The 16,714-nt window shown below is 41.6% G+C and overlaps 1 protein-coding gene across 8 annotated transcripts in view; it reads right to left on the reverse strand.

Moving 5' to 3' along the window:
* LOC107224196 (neuronal PAS domain-containing protein 1) overlaps nucleotides 1-16,714 on the reverse strand; it is a 131,451-nt gene that overhangs the window by 57,654 nt on the left and 57,083 nt on the right. For 6 of the 8 annotated variants that reach the window (XR_006904402.1, XR_006904401.1, XR_006904403.1 and 3 more), the window contains exon 2: nucleotides 3,532-3,722. The exons of 1 other annotated variant lie outside the window; for it this stretch is intronic. Coding sequence is in view for 3 of the 7 variants with exons in the window: in XM_046740004.1 (XP_046595960.1) it covers nucleotides 3,532-3,722 (191 nt within the window). In the remaining 4 variants the exon portion in view is untranslated. Of the gene's footprint in view, nucleotides 1-3,531; nucleotides 3,723-4,539; nucleotides 4,544-8,100; nucleotides 8,105-16,714 lie in introns of those variants that run through there. One more of the 8 variants, XR_006904405.1, reaches the window with a different exon arrangement.

Genomic DNA, 16,714 nt, shown 5'->3' on the forward strand with positions numbered 1-16,714 from the left:
TTAAAACATCGGAAGAGTGACGAATTGTCTAATGAGGATTTGATGCGCATGCGCGGTAGGTAATTAGTCCGCCCGTCGTTATTAATGGTCCGACCGGGACCGCGACGGTCCTCTTTGCCCGGGAATTTCATCCCGCTCCGGGAGTCTAGGCCCGAGTCTAGTCCATGAGGCCTGGACCATTAGACCAACGTCCTCATCTCCTTCGTCTCTCCCTCGCTTCCCCTCCGTTCCTGCGACCGGGACAGATTACACCCGCACCATTTACTGCCTAATGGTACGCGCCCGATAACCTTTTCCGCAATTCTTCCGCTGCAGCTTGGATTTGACAATAACTTAAACCCAGACTTGCCGTTGTATCGACACTTGAAGTCGGGCTAGAGAAGCTCATCTTAAATGGATTCGAGTCACTTGCTCAGTGTGCACCTGGATTGTTTTAACCGAAAAAAAGTCCAATAATGTACCAGTGCTAATTGAGTCATAATCTTTTCATGTCTCCCCGTCAAATACCTTTCGCAGTTTTAATCACTCTTCGAATCTTACAGTATCGGCAGCAGATGAGTTTTGAATATCGGATTTGCCAACAACTTCAATCCAGACTTGAAGTCGGTCTAAAGAGTTTTTCGTTAAACCAATTGAAGTCACTTGCTCAGCGAGTACTTAAATTTTTTTGGTTAAAAAGAGGTCCAATAATGTACCAATGCAAATCAAGTCAAATAGCTGTCCAAGTTTTACTCGCTCTTCGAATCTTACACTATTAGCAGCATCGACTTGTATACACGATCAAACCTGATCTATTAGACCAGTTGAGGTGTACGTAATCCACTGATGCTGAATACGAAGGAAAGTCATTCTCGTGACGATTGTAGTTTGATACATCCGTGAGACGGAAATCGCGAGGTGGTGAGGAACAAGAACAAGAAAAAATCAAGATAAAAAAAGTAAAAAAAAAAAAAAAAATACCATCAGCTTGTGGGATTGCACAGATGTCGGCGCACGAGAGACTTCAAAGTGCCGTGACCTCGCGGTGAACCGGATAGGATCTTTTGTCGTCCTGGGATCGGTACCGCACACACCAGTGTCTTTCTACGTCTCAGGCGCATTGTTCGATCTGCAGATCCCTCTCTTATTCCATGGTGAGGCGAGAAAAACCACCCGAAGGAGACAAAGAGGAGCGAGAAAGAGGAGCAAGAAGAAGCAGCAAGCAGCAGCAGCAGAAACGGTGCCAATAATAAGACTAAGTGGCGTCGCTCGGTTAATTGCGGGGAGTTGCGCACCTTGGTTCGAAGATCGAGTGTGTGGGACGCGCTAAGCGCTACCCGAGATCTCTTATCATCCGGGACCCGGGTGCTCGCGACGGTGTGCGCCGATTTCCCACCTACTACCGAGCCGACGGCACCGTTCCCAGATCCCGTCTCGCGACGTCCACCACCTCCACCTCCTCCTCTTCCTTCTTCTTCTTCTTCTTCTTCTTCTTCTTCTTCGACTTCTGCTTCTGCTCCTCGGCGAAAAATTACCCCGACGTTGCGTCCCCTGGTTTTAACGGGAAGAGCGAGAAAGGAGGCTAATTAATTCAACCACAAGATCCTGGAGGAACTGCAGTGCAGCAAGTTGACCATCGGAACTTTGAAAAGAATGGAAACCGAACCAACGGACTCTTAAACACATTCCTAGATCTGGTTCTGGAGTCACATTTTCTCACCGTACCAACTTGTGTTACTATAGTGTCAATATCTTTTTGCTCCGCTGCGAGAAACCCTCCTGCAATAATCTGTTCGGAGATCTTATTACTAGACCGATGGTCTCAAGACACTGTGTATGGTTTGGAGTGAATTGTAATTCATTGTCAGTGGCACGGTCAGTCACTTCCGCGTTTTCGGTGGTTCCGATTTTACACCAGCGGAGCGGAGCAAGCTCTGCGATTTCGCCGATTTCGGATCGACGGAGGGCTGCGCAGGGAGAGACGAACTACTTAGCGATGTTCTTAAAAGCGGCACCGAGAGATTGCGTCCGAAGATATCCACGGGGGGCTGGCCGCTAGTGTATGCAAGTCGTTCCGATCAGGCCGAGGGTTACACGGCGAGGAACTGCATGGTGTTAGGTGTTCCCTGGAGTTGCGATCGCGGGCTGGAAGTTGCCTGCAGGGTGAGAGTCGAGAGGAGAGAAGCAGAAGAAGAAGAAGAAGAAGAAGCGTGCAAGGACCGGCGTATAATCGAGGATCTGGCAATATATCACCCGGGTACGAGAGAGCCGGCAGTCGGGCTGACCGGGTGGACGTCCTGCAGGCCGGCGAGTAAGCGAACAGTGCGGGTGATCGAAGGAGGGAAGGAAGCTGGAGGACGCGACGATTCGACGGTGCGCCTGCACGCCGAGAAATACGGTAGCGCCCCGTACTGCTGCAGCATTGTTCACACCGTTTTAATAGCTATTCATTGTCAGCATCCCGGGATCTTTTTGGTCGCCAACCGAGTGTCGCCCGATCCTCTGATACCCGGGACCTGCATCCTTCGACTCGAGCACCAGCCACCCGCTTCCTCCGATCAGCTTCGTTACCCATAATGCTCCGATTGAGCTGGGATTGCCGTCTTGCTGGGATAAGATTCCTAAGAATCCTTGGAACAGAGTTCAGGAAAACATGTCCTTTGAATCGTACGGATGTGTATACTTGTACGCTCTGATGGACCTGAAGTTGCGATCAATCAAGGTTGATTCAAGTCTTGAATAGACAGACATACACGAACACAGAGGTTAGCGAAAACTTCTGGATGGTCTTCATGCTGACTGATGATGGACCTTAAGTTGTGATCGATCAAGTTTGACGGAAGACACAAACAGTCACCGATAGTGTCCAATAATGTATAAATAGGTCATTGGAGGAAGTTGAATGTTCCAAGCTGACCAGGTTTTAAAGATCCTTCAAGAACTAGGGATCGAAGCTCAGCACCAGTGATAATTTTGGGTTTCGATCGTATCATCGGGTATAAGTATCTCTCCGAGAGTGAATGGGATGTATTTGCAAGGCCGAGTTTCATCGCCGATTATTATTTCTAACCGCGCGTGGGGTGAATTAAGCGGAATGAAAGGATGCGGGAGAGGATTATCGAAGAAGAAGGGGCAGGTTGGCAGGAGTTCGACAAGAATGGCAAGGGGCGTTGCACACGGCACCCGCTGGAGCAGCTTTTCTCGCAGTTCTTCTCTATGCCAGCCACGGTATTCCCGCCTTATCCCCTCGAACCCCCGGACATTGTTTTGCTTGGAGTATTGTTTCCACAAGAAGACTAAACGACTCGTTCGCGTGGAACATCGTTCTTGGAAGCCGTACCAAAATTCTGTGATAATTACCGTATATATGTGCTCGATTCAGATTAGACTCTGGTACAAAGCATTAAAGAGGTACCCGATTCTATACAACCTCGGGTTGAACTCGGTCTGGACTGGAAGCAGAAGGACGAAGAGAGGAAAGCCATAGAGGGGGGAATCCAAATCTCCTCGTCCAGGCGATGAGACACTCCATAAAATCAACATTCGACTCACCTTGGAAGTAGCTCTTGGTTCGCAAGTAGCTCACGCTTAGCCTGAGGATGCTTAGCCGGTCGAGTTTGCTCAGTATATTCTGCTCGAAGGGTAGCAAGGACGCGAGAGTGTCCAGCTCGGCGTTTAGTCGTTCGCGGTGCCGTTTGCTTGGGTTCGATTTAGTCACCCCATCCTTCTGCGGTGGCTTCAAACTGCAAAAGAACAAGAAACGTGGTCAGCGAGTGAGATCGTCTCACGATACTCCGGGTAACAACCGGCGCCTGTCGCACCTGCCCCGAAATCCCCGAGGATGCTTGGCTCCTAGGGATTACCTTGTTTCGTTCCTTCAATTTCAGGGGGTTTGGCGTTAATGACGAGTGTCGGATCGTGGGTAACGATCCGAGCCTCGGAAGGTCGTGATGGTTGCTGGCTGTACATGCGCACCGTTGATATTAGGTTTTAATTATGGAAATCTTCGGTCTCTCCTCTCTCTTTCTCTCTCTTTCTTCCTCTTCTTTGATGGAATCGTTACTAATATTCTCGTCCCGTTCCGGAGGGGCACCGCTGCGTTTACTGCGCCGCCGTTCGCCCGTCGGATTCCCTCCGTGATATCACAGGACAATTAAAAGGTCGTAATTAACTCGCGGAGGCCGGACTCTCGGTGCCTGATTGACACGATGAGACGCGACGGTGCATCCTACTATATATGAAAATAAGCCCCGTGCGTTCAACTCGGTGACGGGGAACCGTCGTAAGATTCCGGGTTTACGACTTTTCTTCGTAAGAGGTTTTGCCCACGAAACTCGAACGGAAAATATCCATATATGTGGATGGGAGCCGAAAGGGTGGAGGGACTATACCAAACAGGGCGGCGATTCATTTCACCTATAAAATCTCTGAGTTACGAAACTCTGGCTCACCGCTCATGACTGACGGCTGCAGTTACATCGTGCCGCGGTTCTCGGTCTATACCCATCAGCGGAGTCAGGGTAGTCCTTTCACCCTACCTCCATCATATTCATGTATAACCGCGCTGGGAGATTCAGAGGGAAATAAGTTGAAGAAGAAAAGAAGAGGAAAGTGGAATTGAGGAAATGGTGATATCCAATAATGACACGAGGACATGACCACTTTACAAATCCTTCCATTCATCATGTTTTTTTGTTAGATCGAGTTGTCTATGCGTCTATACACCCCCAATGAACATCCCATCCGTTCATGTGATGCGAAACTATAAGAGGAAGTGTATTTCGCTTCCCGAAGAGTTCTGACAAACCCAGATGGAAAATGAAATTGTTGGTATTGATAAAAATTTGAATACTACTAGGAGTATGTAACGGGAAAATAGTGTAGTCGTGGATCATTAGTTGCCAGAGCGGTGCGTCCATTACCGGAGCAATGCAGCGGCCGTGGCGAATCTGTCGAAATGTTATTTTATTTTTTTTTATTCCAATCCCTGTGAAGCTGGAGCGTCCTAAGAGAGGGCCAGAGCTCTTCACTGTTCCTAACTATTAGATTCTTCGCGGTAATCAACCGGCTCCAACACCAAAGCGTGTAATGCAGCGTTATAGGCAATAATTACAACGCAGTGAGGTTATATGACGTTGCTCGTGTCCGTGTGAATGTGTCCGCGTATAGGAGTTTGAAAATTAGTTAAAACAGACGTCGAATGTCTCGAATAGGCTTCAACTACGGCAAATAAAAATTCGTTGATAGAGATTGAGAGGGGGAGGAGCACCGTTGCCTCTTTAATCCGGTACCACGTAATCGCTCTGGGACCATAGCAGTGCTCGAGTACTTACCAAATTAATATGCAGAATCAAATTTTACGGATTTACTCTCCTCGGGACTGTTTGTTTAATTGAAGGAGGCGGTCCCGTGGGAAACACTCGGGAGGTGGTTCGGGGCGGAGGGGGGGACGAGAAAAAGGATGGGAACTCAAAGACACCGGCTCGGGCTGTCAAACGAAGGCGTATACTTAACCACTATACGAATAATTATTATTCTTACAGCGTGTACAATTAAAGAGCGAGGAGATGCTTCCCCGACGTACATCCAGCTCTGTATAACCTGTATTAATATCCTCTCCGTTTGTTCACGTAACTCCACATCCGAGACAGGAATACCTCGCACAACTGAGGCGTTCAGAGAACGGGCTCCAGTTCTTATCGTCGGTTATTACGAAAACAGTGTTAATGAGATATTGCCGGTCGGACGGAGGAACTCTGAAACCGCCACTTTGAACGTACAGTGGACCGTTTTGTAATCCAATTTTCTTTCACGCTGACAAATCTTTTTCGAAATCTGTGCAGTCAGCGAGGTTAAAAATGACCTCGAATCCACCCCCTTTCGTGTTCACATCACCGACTGACATTGACGCCTAGGATTCGGCGTATCATACCTAGCCTAGGAGGAGACCCTTGCCTTGGTCAAAAACCAGTTTTATCCGGTTCACCGAACTTTCGGGAAACGGAACCTTTCAACTTTTGATCTGAACCCCAATGTCGGGTCAGAGCGAGATGTTCAACTCTGGGCGTCGAAGCTTAATTGAAGTAAAGTGGGCAAAAGTCGTTCAGGTACCTCAACTTTTGAGTTTCGTTGATAAACGAGTAGGTTAGGTTACATCGAACCACCCTGACGACCTTATTGTCGTAGAGTTGAACGACAGCTAAGACTTGACGTCACTGTCAAGTCCGATCAATCTAATCTTCGGATATGACGTGATTGATAAACAATGTACAGTCATCAAGATTGAAACGAGTTTTCTTTCTATGTAAACTTTATATATCTATGGTTAACGTATCGTTTGTATCACCTGTCACTTGCGTGTCACCAGTCATTGGCACATAAAACTTTATCAGAAAGGAAACTCGTTCCAGTTTTGATTCCAAAGAAATAGTGAGACACCGTGAACCCATTGATGAACATTACCGTACAATAATATTCATGAATGCCTTAACCTCCCTGCCAACTTGTTTTCGGTCCGAAACAAAATGAGAATTCGACACCAGTCATTGTCACATAATTCGTATGGAATCGAAACTCGGATTTCGTTTCGCACCGATAAAACAAGTTAGCCGAAAGGTTGAGGCATTTAAGCATTTTACCGTAGATACAAGGGTTTTCTCTTCCGTTCCTGAAGTGTGTCAGGTGTTGTTCGGCGAGTTTAGTCTATAGGCGAAGAGGAAATTCATGCATAGACGGGTTGGCAGTGCGAAGTTGGCGCTGTTGGTCGTGCGCCCAGGACTATCTTGAGCTGTGTGGTGCAGCAGGCGGAGGGGAATAGTAATTAGCTTTGTTTTGCACGTCGAGAGGAGGAACAAAAGGCGAGTGCCGCTCGCTCCGGTCTACAGCTAATGGCGAGCTAGCTCAGAGAGCTCCATGGCATGGCGTCCGCTCGCCGCTGCAGAGCGGTAATGGATTTTGTGTCATCCAATAATTAATAGAGTCGCTCGGCTGAAGGCAAAGGCAAAGGCAAAGGCAAAGGCAAAGGTAAAAGGCAAGGGCGCCGGGGAATAGACGGACAAGAAATTTTGAGGACGCAGATGGCGCTGCTGAGGAGGAAGACCGGATAACGGCCCCGTCGTGTCTCTCCTCTTCTCGGCTTTCCTTATTACACACCGCTGCTGGACGCGCGGTGAGGCTATAAGGTCCGAACCCCGTTCGACACGCTTTCTACCATCTAAACATTTTAATTTTATTTATAACCGCGTTATTGTCCCCGCTCTATTACCCCACCATTCACCGCGTTCCGCTGCACAATTTTCACGTCTATGCCATGTAAACGGGCTCAATAATCTCACGTATCTTTCCCATCCTCGTGCGCTTATCACGGCTATGTTTGTCCATTCGCCCTTTATTCTTGTCACCGTCGTACGGGCAAAGCTGTTTCGTTATTATCTGCGGATAATAATTATAAAAGGTCATTCTTATTATCCGGTCATTTCTATAAGAATGTATCGAGGGAAAATAAATTGAGTAATTTATTTTATACTCATCTGAAATTTTATTCATTGCCGGATTAATTTGATTCTAATCATATTGTAATCTCGCTTATGCTACAGTGTCAAATAAATGACCCGCGTATACCAGCGAGCTGTGAAAAAATGTCGTTCACTTTACATATATTATCAAAACAAGTTTCAAAGAATGAAACAAATTTTTAGGCAGAGAATTCATGCGTCCACGGTGATCTACATAATGGCTTCTTTCTTCATTTTTTTTTTTTTTTTTTTTATCAACGCAATTAATTTGCTCAATCCGTATTGTAAGACGCGCTGCCGCATTATGTATGAGGAATTAGTTTCTTTTTTTCACTTCTTCTTCTTCATCATCTTCTTGTTTTCTCGATTTTTTTTGTATAATTTTTTTTCTTCTTCCACCTTCTTCTTTTACTGTTGAAATTATTTTCTTATCGGCGAACATCGCTATTCCGAACGACGAAGCTTTCGAATAAATTGCATCGAAGGCGCTGCGCGAGTGGTTTATATACAGTTTATACCAGAGAACAGCAATTCACGTTCTAATTTCGTTATAACGTTGCTTGCGGATAATTTATGGATCGCATTTTCCTATCTTGGAATGGTGCACATGTATACGTACGGATATGTAATATTTACAAATATACATACACAGACTAGCTCGGTGTTGCTCGTGGTCTAAAATTTGCACCGTAATATACTTACTGGCGGCAGATCAAATCGACGGAAGTGTTCCACTCCCTCCAAGGGTTTCAAATCCGGCCGCCACACCGCTGCAAACGGTGAGAGAAAACCATACGAGAGGTGCTTCTGAAAGCTCCGTGAGCGAAAACTTTTCTCTCATACATCATATATCTGGATATAGATATATACGCCTTTTGATACTCCAGACTAATTGATCACCGTCATACTTTTTCTCCCCGACGTTGTGCGCAAAATTTAACAACAAACAGAACAGGAGCTTGCAATCTTCCTTAATTATCATCGTGAATTGTTTCCCGCCATAAACGATTATCTTTGTACATTTTCTTATCCCGCGAGAAAGTTAGCTTACTTCCATGATCGCGATTAAAAGTCTTCTCGCAAAATTGCTCATGTTACGACTGACAAAATGTTTGAGGTTAGAGACAGTTGGGAAAATTATGGCGCGTGCGCGTTAAATTTCAGCAGACGACGGATCATGCAGCTGTTAGAAATTCACTCTGTATGTACGTATATACGTGTGGCGAGAGAGTTAGAAAGGGTAAAAAAGACAGTAGCCAATAAATAATAATGAGGAGACACAATGCTTGTTCGATCGATCCATTCCACGTGGCCAAAGGCCAGACGAAATCGATTTCATTCCACGCCTCCTTTAGGCCGTTGGATTATCCTTAAAAACGAAAAATACTTGTCATGATTCTACAACCTAAACTGTACCTGAGTACATATAATTTTCAATTATGAACTGTCATACGTGAAATACATAAATCGGTCGTAATTGTTTCTGCAAAAGACTTTTTCAGTTATACATTTTTAGTTTTTTTGCTATAATTAATATTCCTTATTACGTTCGTTGAAATCATCATAATTGCGAGATTAATGGATAGTTGACGAAATGAAACGTGAAATGTTTCGCAGGGACAAAAGGATAGACGAAAAACAATTGTAACGGGAACATTTTACCGCGGTTGACTGTTTGATAATTTTTTTTCACGGCCAATAAAGCGAACGATGGTAGACGCTTGACTATAATTGGGGACTTCTTCTTCTCGCAGATTGTGAAAATAAATCGATCGTTTTACTCGCTAATATAAAAATCGATTCCCATGCACACGTACCGTCACGAGGCGACGCAATTCGTCTAGTATTCGTCGTTACTAGTTGCCGCATTTAACAACGGCATTCACCATCCGTCATGTAAAATAATTTCCACGCGAAGCTTTGAAATAAAGCGAAAAATAGAAATAGAATAAAACCGCAGTTCTAAGGGTACGTGCGATTTTTAGAATCATTGTCAATGAACGAAAAAAAAATCACTGCGAAACGGTATCGATTCTACATTTCGCCATATTGTGGGTGAAATTTCGCCATTTATTAAACGGAATTATTGTAATTAACAATAATGATGATGATAGTTGCGCAGAAGATGGGACTTTTAAGGCAAAAAAAAAACACAAAAATGGAAATAATGGATGGCTTCGTAATTTTGCTGTCATTCTGGACACAATTCAATCTCTAAAAAAAAAAAAAAAAAAAAAATACTTGCATTATATATTAATTAGCTTGTGTTACGAAATAGCAAGCTGCTTTGTCTTTTACAACATATTTCTTAAAATGTATTTATATTCACCATCGTATTTAAATACCGTTAATTTCGTCAACTTGTATACGTATAACGTTAAACATTGAACACGATCGCGTATCGTAAATACTCGGGTAGAAAGTGTTTGTCCACGAGCTTTTGCGAAAAAATATCTTTAGAAAAATAATTTTAAAAAAAAGATACAGTTTATTTTTTTTTTTTTTTCAAAAGTCGGAAGGTAAAATCAACGAACAAAACAGATCGACTATCGGATATAAAGTATTACATCGTGCAAGCGTTTAACCCGAGCAGCCTGTGCGTGTACAATAAAGTGCGTATACGCAGGTATTTACACATTATGTATGTGTGTTCATGAATAAATATAATGATTAACCCTACAATTCTTTCGGTGAGATAAATACTTGCGTATGTATATATATATATCCATACCTACCCCGATTAACCGTAGCGTCAAATAAAACTGAATCTAAAAATCTAACCAGCCATTCGTAAATCGTGTCCCACGCGACTTCCCCCAAATAATAACAACAGTGATAACAATTCGAACGTTCAAACCTTCAATGGTCCGCACATTTTTACCCGCGAACCGTATCATGCCTATATAAAAACCTCATTATCGCATCACGCGGCGTTACATGTCAGCGTGTTTGTTAATCACGGTTGTGTATTTTTTTCTTTTTTTTTATTTCACTTCTTTTTCCTTCCTCCTCTTTCCTCGTTACTCGTTGTATTTATATTTTACCTTGTATGTACGTGGTTTTAGTGTTCCTTTTTTTTTTCACCCATTCGTTGGCACCAACCCTGTTCAGTTTTCGCCCCCGCGCCTAATCTCGGTATTTAAATTCCCAACAGGGGCGGCGGGATCGGGGGTGGAAAGGGGGGGCTGCATTAGCCGTTGTTATGCCAGGCGCTACCGTTGCCAGACATAAAAAACCCTCCTCCCCCTCTTCGTTCCCTAACCCCCCCGAAACTAAAGCCCACCTCTCTATACACGCTGGTCTACACGAAATATCAGATCAGGTCAAACCTCGGAGCTATAAATTAACAAGAAAAAAGGAAAACGAACGATACGTACAGAGAGAGAGAGAGAGAGAGAGAGAGAGAAGGTGAGAGAAAAATTTCTGCAAAAAATATAAATATATATATATAAAAATAAGCAAAAACAGTCGGAGAGAAAGAGAGAGATGGAAAATATTCCGACTCTTTGTAATCGTATCTGATTTAAATAAAAAGGACGGTGATAAGCTCGTTCGATTTTTCCGTTTCTCGTGCGTTGTGTTGTATTCATTTATTTATTTATTTTTTTTTTTTTTCTCTCCAGATACTCTGTTTCGTTTTATTTTGGACTTACTTTATTACTCTAGCCGCGACCTTATTACCGGACACAAAAGCCGGTCGTCGTTACTTAATTACGCGATTTTTGCACGTGGCCCAGTCGTGGATCTAATCCTCGTTTCGTATTTTTTTTTTTTTTTTTCACCTTCTTCTTTTTATTTTCTATAACCACCGACTTGATACTTGAAAATTTACTGAAATACATTTACGAGCGTGAGATATAAGCGGCGTATTATTCGCCGATAAAACGAAACGTAGAAGTTTTTAATTAGAGAAGTGGAGAAAATAATTATCTGCAGCGTAATAGAAAAATAATTGATAAATGTCTGAAAAAAAATGTTGTTTTTTTTTTTTTTTCTGTCGACTAAAATTTATTCGCGTTTCTTCTCGGGTTAATTCGAATGAATCAAAAACCAAAAAAAAACGTAAAATTTAACTTTACGTACTTTACCCACACGATCTGTTACAAATCGAGATGAAAAAAAGAACCGCCTTCCAACCACGGTAAGAATAAAATTACGCTGAACTCGGAGGAGAGAATTATAAATGACACATCTAATTGCTACGAATATAATACAACAAATAAAGTGTGTCTCGATCGTTTCACGACAGTCGTGATGATCGATTAAACGAATCTCATTTCGTACCATAAATGCACATATTTTATTTCATAAAGACGCGTAATAATTCGTATAAAGTTCACACACATGGCCTGTGAGCTCTGGACGTTGCCGGCTATGATATTATCTGACCGGAAGTCGAATGAGGGAGGGAGGTTCTCGGTTGCCTGTTGCTAGACACCCGCCGCAGGGTGTGAACCGCGAAACAGTGGTGTTCCTACGCCGGTGGTGGAAAATAAGCACCAAAGTGCATCAAAGTATGTTGAATATACAAGCCTCGCATTTTATTCGACGCCTAATTTCGCCCAATATATTTGTCGCTTCGTGACAATCCCAAGAATATTACTTGAAATTTTTCTCGACTTTTCCAACATAGATCACTGTCCTATCATATCTCGGAGAGCCGAAAACTTCAATTAATAGCTTTTCTGCAAATAATTTTATCTATTATGCAACAATTAACAGGCTAACAAGGCTCTGGAATAACAATCCGTGTAATTTATAAAGCTGTTCAAGCCAGTCGATGTTTAAACGTTTATTCAAGTGAAGAAGTGCAAAATTTTTATTATTAATCATTGTTTTCGGATATAAATGTGTAAATAAATAAATGAATAAATGAATAAATGAATTAATGAACGAACGAACGAATGAATGAATAGACGAACGAATGAATAAATAAATAATCGAATGAGTAAATAAATGAATGAATGAATGAATGAATGAATAAATGAATGAATGAAAAAATGAACGAATGAATGAGTGAATAAATAAATGGACGGATAAATGAATGAATAAATGAAAGAATCAATGGATAAACGAACGAATGAATGAATGAATGAATGAATGAATGAAGGAACGAACGAATGAACAAACAAAAGAACGAACGAACAAAGGAATAAATAAATAAATGAATAAGTAATTATATAAATGAGTGAATGAATGAATGAACGAATGAATGAACGAATGAACGAATGAACGAATCAATAGAGGAACGAAAAAGCGAACGAAGAACGAAAGAACGAACGAATGAACGAACGAAGAAACGAATGAATGAATGAATGAATGAATGAATGAATGAATGAACGAATGAACGAATGAACGAATCAATAGAGGAACGAAAAAGCGAACGAAGAACGAAAGAACGAACGAATGAACGAACGAAAAAACGAATGAATGAATGAATGAATGAATGAATGAATGAATGAATGAACGAATGAACGAATCAACGAATCAATAGAGGAACGAAAAAGCGAACGAAGAACGAAAGAACGAACGAATGAACGAACGAAGAAACGAATGAATGAATGAATGAATGAATGAATGAATGAATGAATGAATAATTACGAAACGCGTCCGTTAATGCAGTGCAGACTTATTGTCCGTTCATCCTGCACCAGGGCTCTCGACCTGAACGTCGACCACACGCCAAGCGTAGATCGATCAGCTGGGCAAATTACTTTCAAGGTTGCCGCTGCTTCGAGCCTCGAATTTTTTCAGATCCTTAATCAACCCTCAGTGTTTTGTGCCTGTTCGTCGATATCAGCAGCTCGCGAGTGCTGCTGATTAATTACTAAAATTTTTCGGGAATCTTATGAAAATATATGTACAAACTTCTTAAACATATGTCTATTTATGTTAGAATTGACGTTATAATTTTCACTTCAACGATCTAGAAACGTGAAGTAACATTTAAGGAATTTCATTAATATCGTTTCCATATGCAAGCCACAAATTTACAATTATTAGCTGCTAGGAGAATTTTTTATTTTTTATTTTTGCCATCGATAATTCTGCAACGAGTACAAAAATCTTACACGAGAAGCTAGAGAATTATTTTCAATGTTTTTGGATATGCTTTGTGTTTGATTTGAGAATTTTTTTGTCAGAACTTCAACGAAAAGTGTTATTCCTGTTTATCCACACAAAAAGAATAACAATACGTGTTTTTCTAATCTAGATTTTTTTCTGTGAAAAGGATTCTCTTGCAATTAGATTCCATCGGTATTTAATCGTTTGAAAAATATATTGAAACCTGAAAATCGGTAATAAAATTCTTTTTTCTTTAATTTTGTCTCATATATGCATTAGACTGTTTCAGGAAAAAGTATTTGCAATTTTCCACCATGGTCGAAATAAAGATTCCGTGAAAGGATGAGCATTCTACGTTACGTGGAAAATCACGCTCAGTTGATTTTCAACTTTTTTTTTTTTTTACACTTTTTTGAATTCTCGAAGTACAGTGAAAAAAAAAAATCTTTTTTTTGTTGGTCACATCGAACGTAACATCAATTTAGGTCACAAAAAACATCCACACTTGTGATATCAAGTCTCCTGTCGATGTTCTGACAAGTATATCCGACGACTTTTTTCATTACTAATTCAATCTCATAAAATAGTTATAATGTAATATGAACTTTGAATTTAGGACAATAAGAGTCCCGGTTGATACATCGTTGTGTTATGTATCGTGATCTTTGTATCGAATAAAAATGTCAGGAAAGAAATAATTATTAAAGTGCTACAACGTGTTTCTTCACAAATTCTGAAAAATTTTAATAAAAATGAAAAATCAAACGAGCACGATCTTCCCCGTAACGTAGAACGCTCATCTTTTCTCATAATCTTTCTTTCCACATAAACAAACCTTTCAGGGGTTGCCACGGTGGAAAATCGCTAATTATTTTTTCCAAAACACCCTAATATATGTACCGGGACAATCTCTTGAAACTTGAAAATCAACCGCGCATGCGCGAGTTTTATCGGCTGTTCGCGCAGGCTAGCCAACCCGAGTTTCCAGCCGTCAAACTGTTTCTGCCGGCGATGTAGTGGATACGAATTTTCGAGGTTAGAATCTCGAATAATTGAGATAGCGACTCGGAAAGGTTTGGGAAGCATTTGTTGTCGGGTCGGAAAGTTGATTCTTCGAAGAACGCTCGGAATTCAATGCTTACGCTCTTTGAAAATTCAAAAGTACAAATTTTGCGTAGGTTGGCCCGCGTGCGTCGCAGAAAAGAATATCGCTGCGTGAAGATTTCGCCGACCAATGAGATTCAATTATTTAGCGCATGCGCGGTTGATTTACAAGTTTCAAGAGATTGTCCCAGTATACAAAGCCGTTTCACGAGCCGTCGGCCATCTTGCGAGTGATGTTTGCCACCCAGGGCTGCGCCGCTGCAGGATCACAGGGACGAACAAAAGCGTACAAGGGTTGCCTCTTCCCTCGGTGTGAGATAACGCCCGTCTTCCCCCCCTCTCTCTCTTTCTCTCTTTTTCTCTCTCTCTGCGTGTGCCTGTATAAACCGAGAGACGCTTTCGCAGGTTGATATGCACGTATATTCGGCAAGGGGCGCCTGCGCCTGATAAGGGTGGGTCCGCTATGGATTTTCGAAGGTAAGCGACCCGCCGCGCAGGTTCCGGGGTGGCTTCTTTCGGGGGACAATTTCGGGGTGGGGATAAAACGGGGGGAGGTTGAGGAACTGGGGGATAGAGAGAAAGAGAGAGAGAAAGAGAGAGTGAGAGAGAGAGAGAGAGGATAAGGAATGAGGGGGAGTGGCTCCGGGATAAACCAAAAACGCGTTGTTGTTTCTTCTTCGTTATTTCGATGAAAGTAGAAAGTTTTCACTTTGACCTTCCGCCAATCAACTGATTTTTTCACTTATCGTTGTCTTGGAAATTTTTCATTGCTTAACCGTTTCGAATAATTAACCAATTGAAAATTTGGTAACGCAAACTATTGGAATAGCAAAAAGCCACCTGAAATTGATTACCTGAGATTTTTGAAAAGCATCAAGTGGGAAAAAAACGAGCCCCGAACAGAAACGTCCATGTTGGCCGTTAATGATAGTAAAAAACCACATTGCCGATGATAGTTTAATTTTCAACGATAATTGTTTTTGAATAATCTCTTATTTTACACTTCGTAGAATGACGCTAAATACTTTACGCATCATTCGGTGTCGAAATATCGAAATGTGTGTATTGGAAAGCTTTAGAGAATTGTTCTTCATTTTAAAACACCTCAAGCATAAAAACATCATTTTTTTTTTTCATTATTGAAATACTACAAATTCCTTGTCGTGCAGCACCCGAAATTATAAACTTTGTTTTTTTTTTTCGTTTTCTAACCGAAAACTTGATGATTTTCACTATCCATGATTCTGACTTTGAAGCTGACGATATTTACTTTAATTACAAAACATTTAAATACACTTTCCATTCGAAAATGTACTCATTGTGATTCGATATTTCTTTCGTACAGCTGTCCGCGTGCTATTCATAGAGTTTTGAAACAAATGTCGCAGGCTTGTTTGGATGAAAATCTCATACCGCAGAATTTTCACTCGCATTTCAATAGATAGAAAAAAATTGTATTTTTCAAAATTTCTGTACGTCAAAATATATTTCTTGCATTAAAATTATGTTACGTATGAATTTGAGGATTCTTTTCAACGCTCACTTCGTTGCTCTTGATCGTTCTCCTTTTGTCTCCGTTTCGTCGCGTTTTTGATTTATCCGTTAAGAGGCGAACGATACAGAACATGTATTATAAATATCCTCGTAACAATCGTACGACGCAGAGTTATACAGTAATTACTCAACGGAATTGAATTACGAACAACAAGCTATCACGTCCGATCTAACGATTTAATGCGACCTGGTCACGTGCCCCTTGGATTATGATCAATTCACAATAATATTCACCCATTGCTTCGATGTGGTGAAATAGCACTGTTTATTTTGGGTGTTTCGAATAAAAAAAAATATCCGATTTTCCAACGAGTTGATAAGGAAAACGCTTGTTCGTGGCCTGAAAAAAAAGCCTTGAAAAAACTGGACGCTGTAGCTCAGGTGGAAGGCCGATCCGTTTTGATTTTTGTAATAAAAAAATCGAAAAGTCGATCTTCGCACCCGTAATTTTTTTTTATTTTATTTTTTTTTTTTGGATTCATCGTAGCAAATAAATT

The sequence above is a fragment of the Neodiprion lecontei genome, chromosome 5 (assembly GCF_021901455.1).
Source record: "Neodiprion lecontei isolate iyNeoLeco1 chromosome 5, iyNeoLeco1.1, whole genome shotgun sequence".
In the NCBI taxonomy this organism is placed as follows: Eukaryota; Metazoa; Arthropoda; class Insecta; order Hymenoptera; family Diprionidae; genus Neodiprion; species Neodiprion lecontei.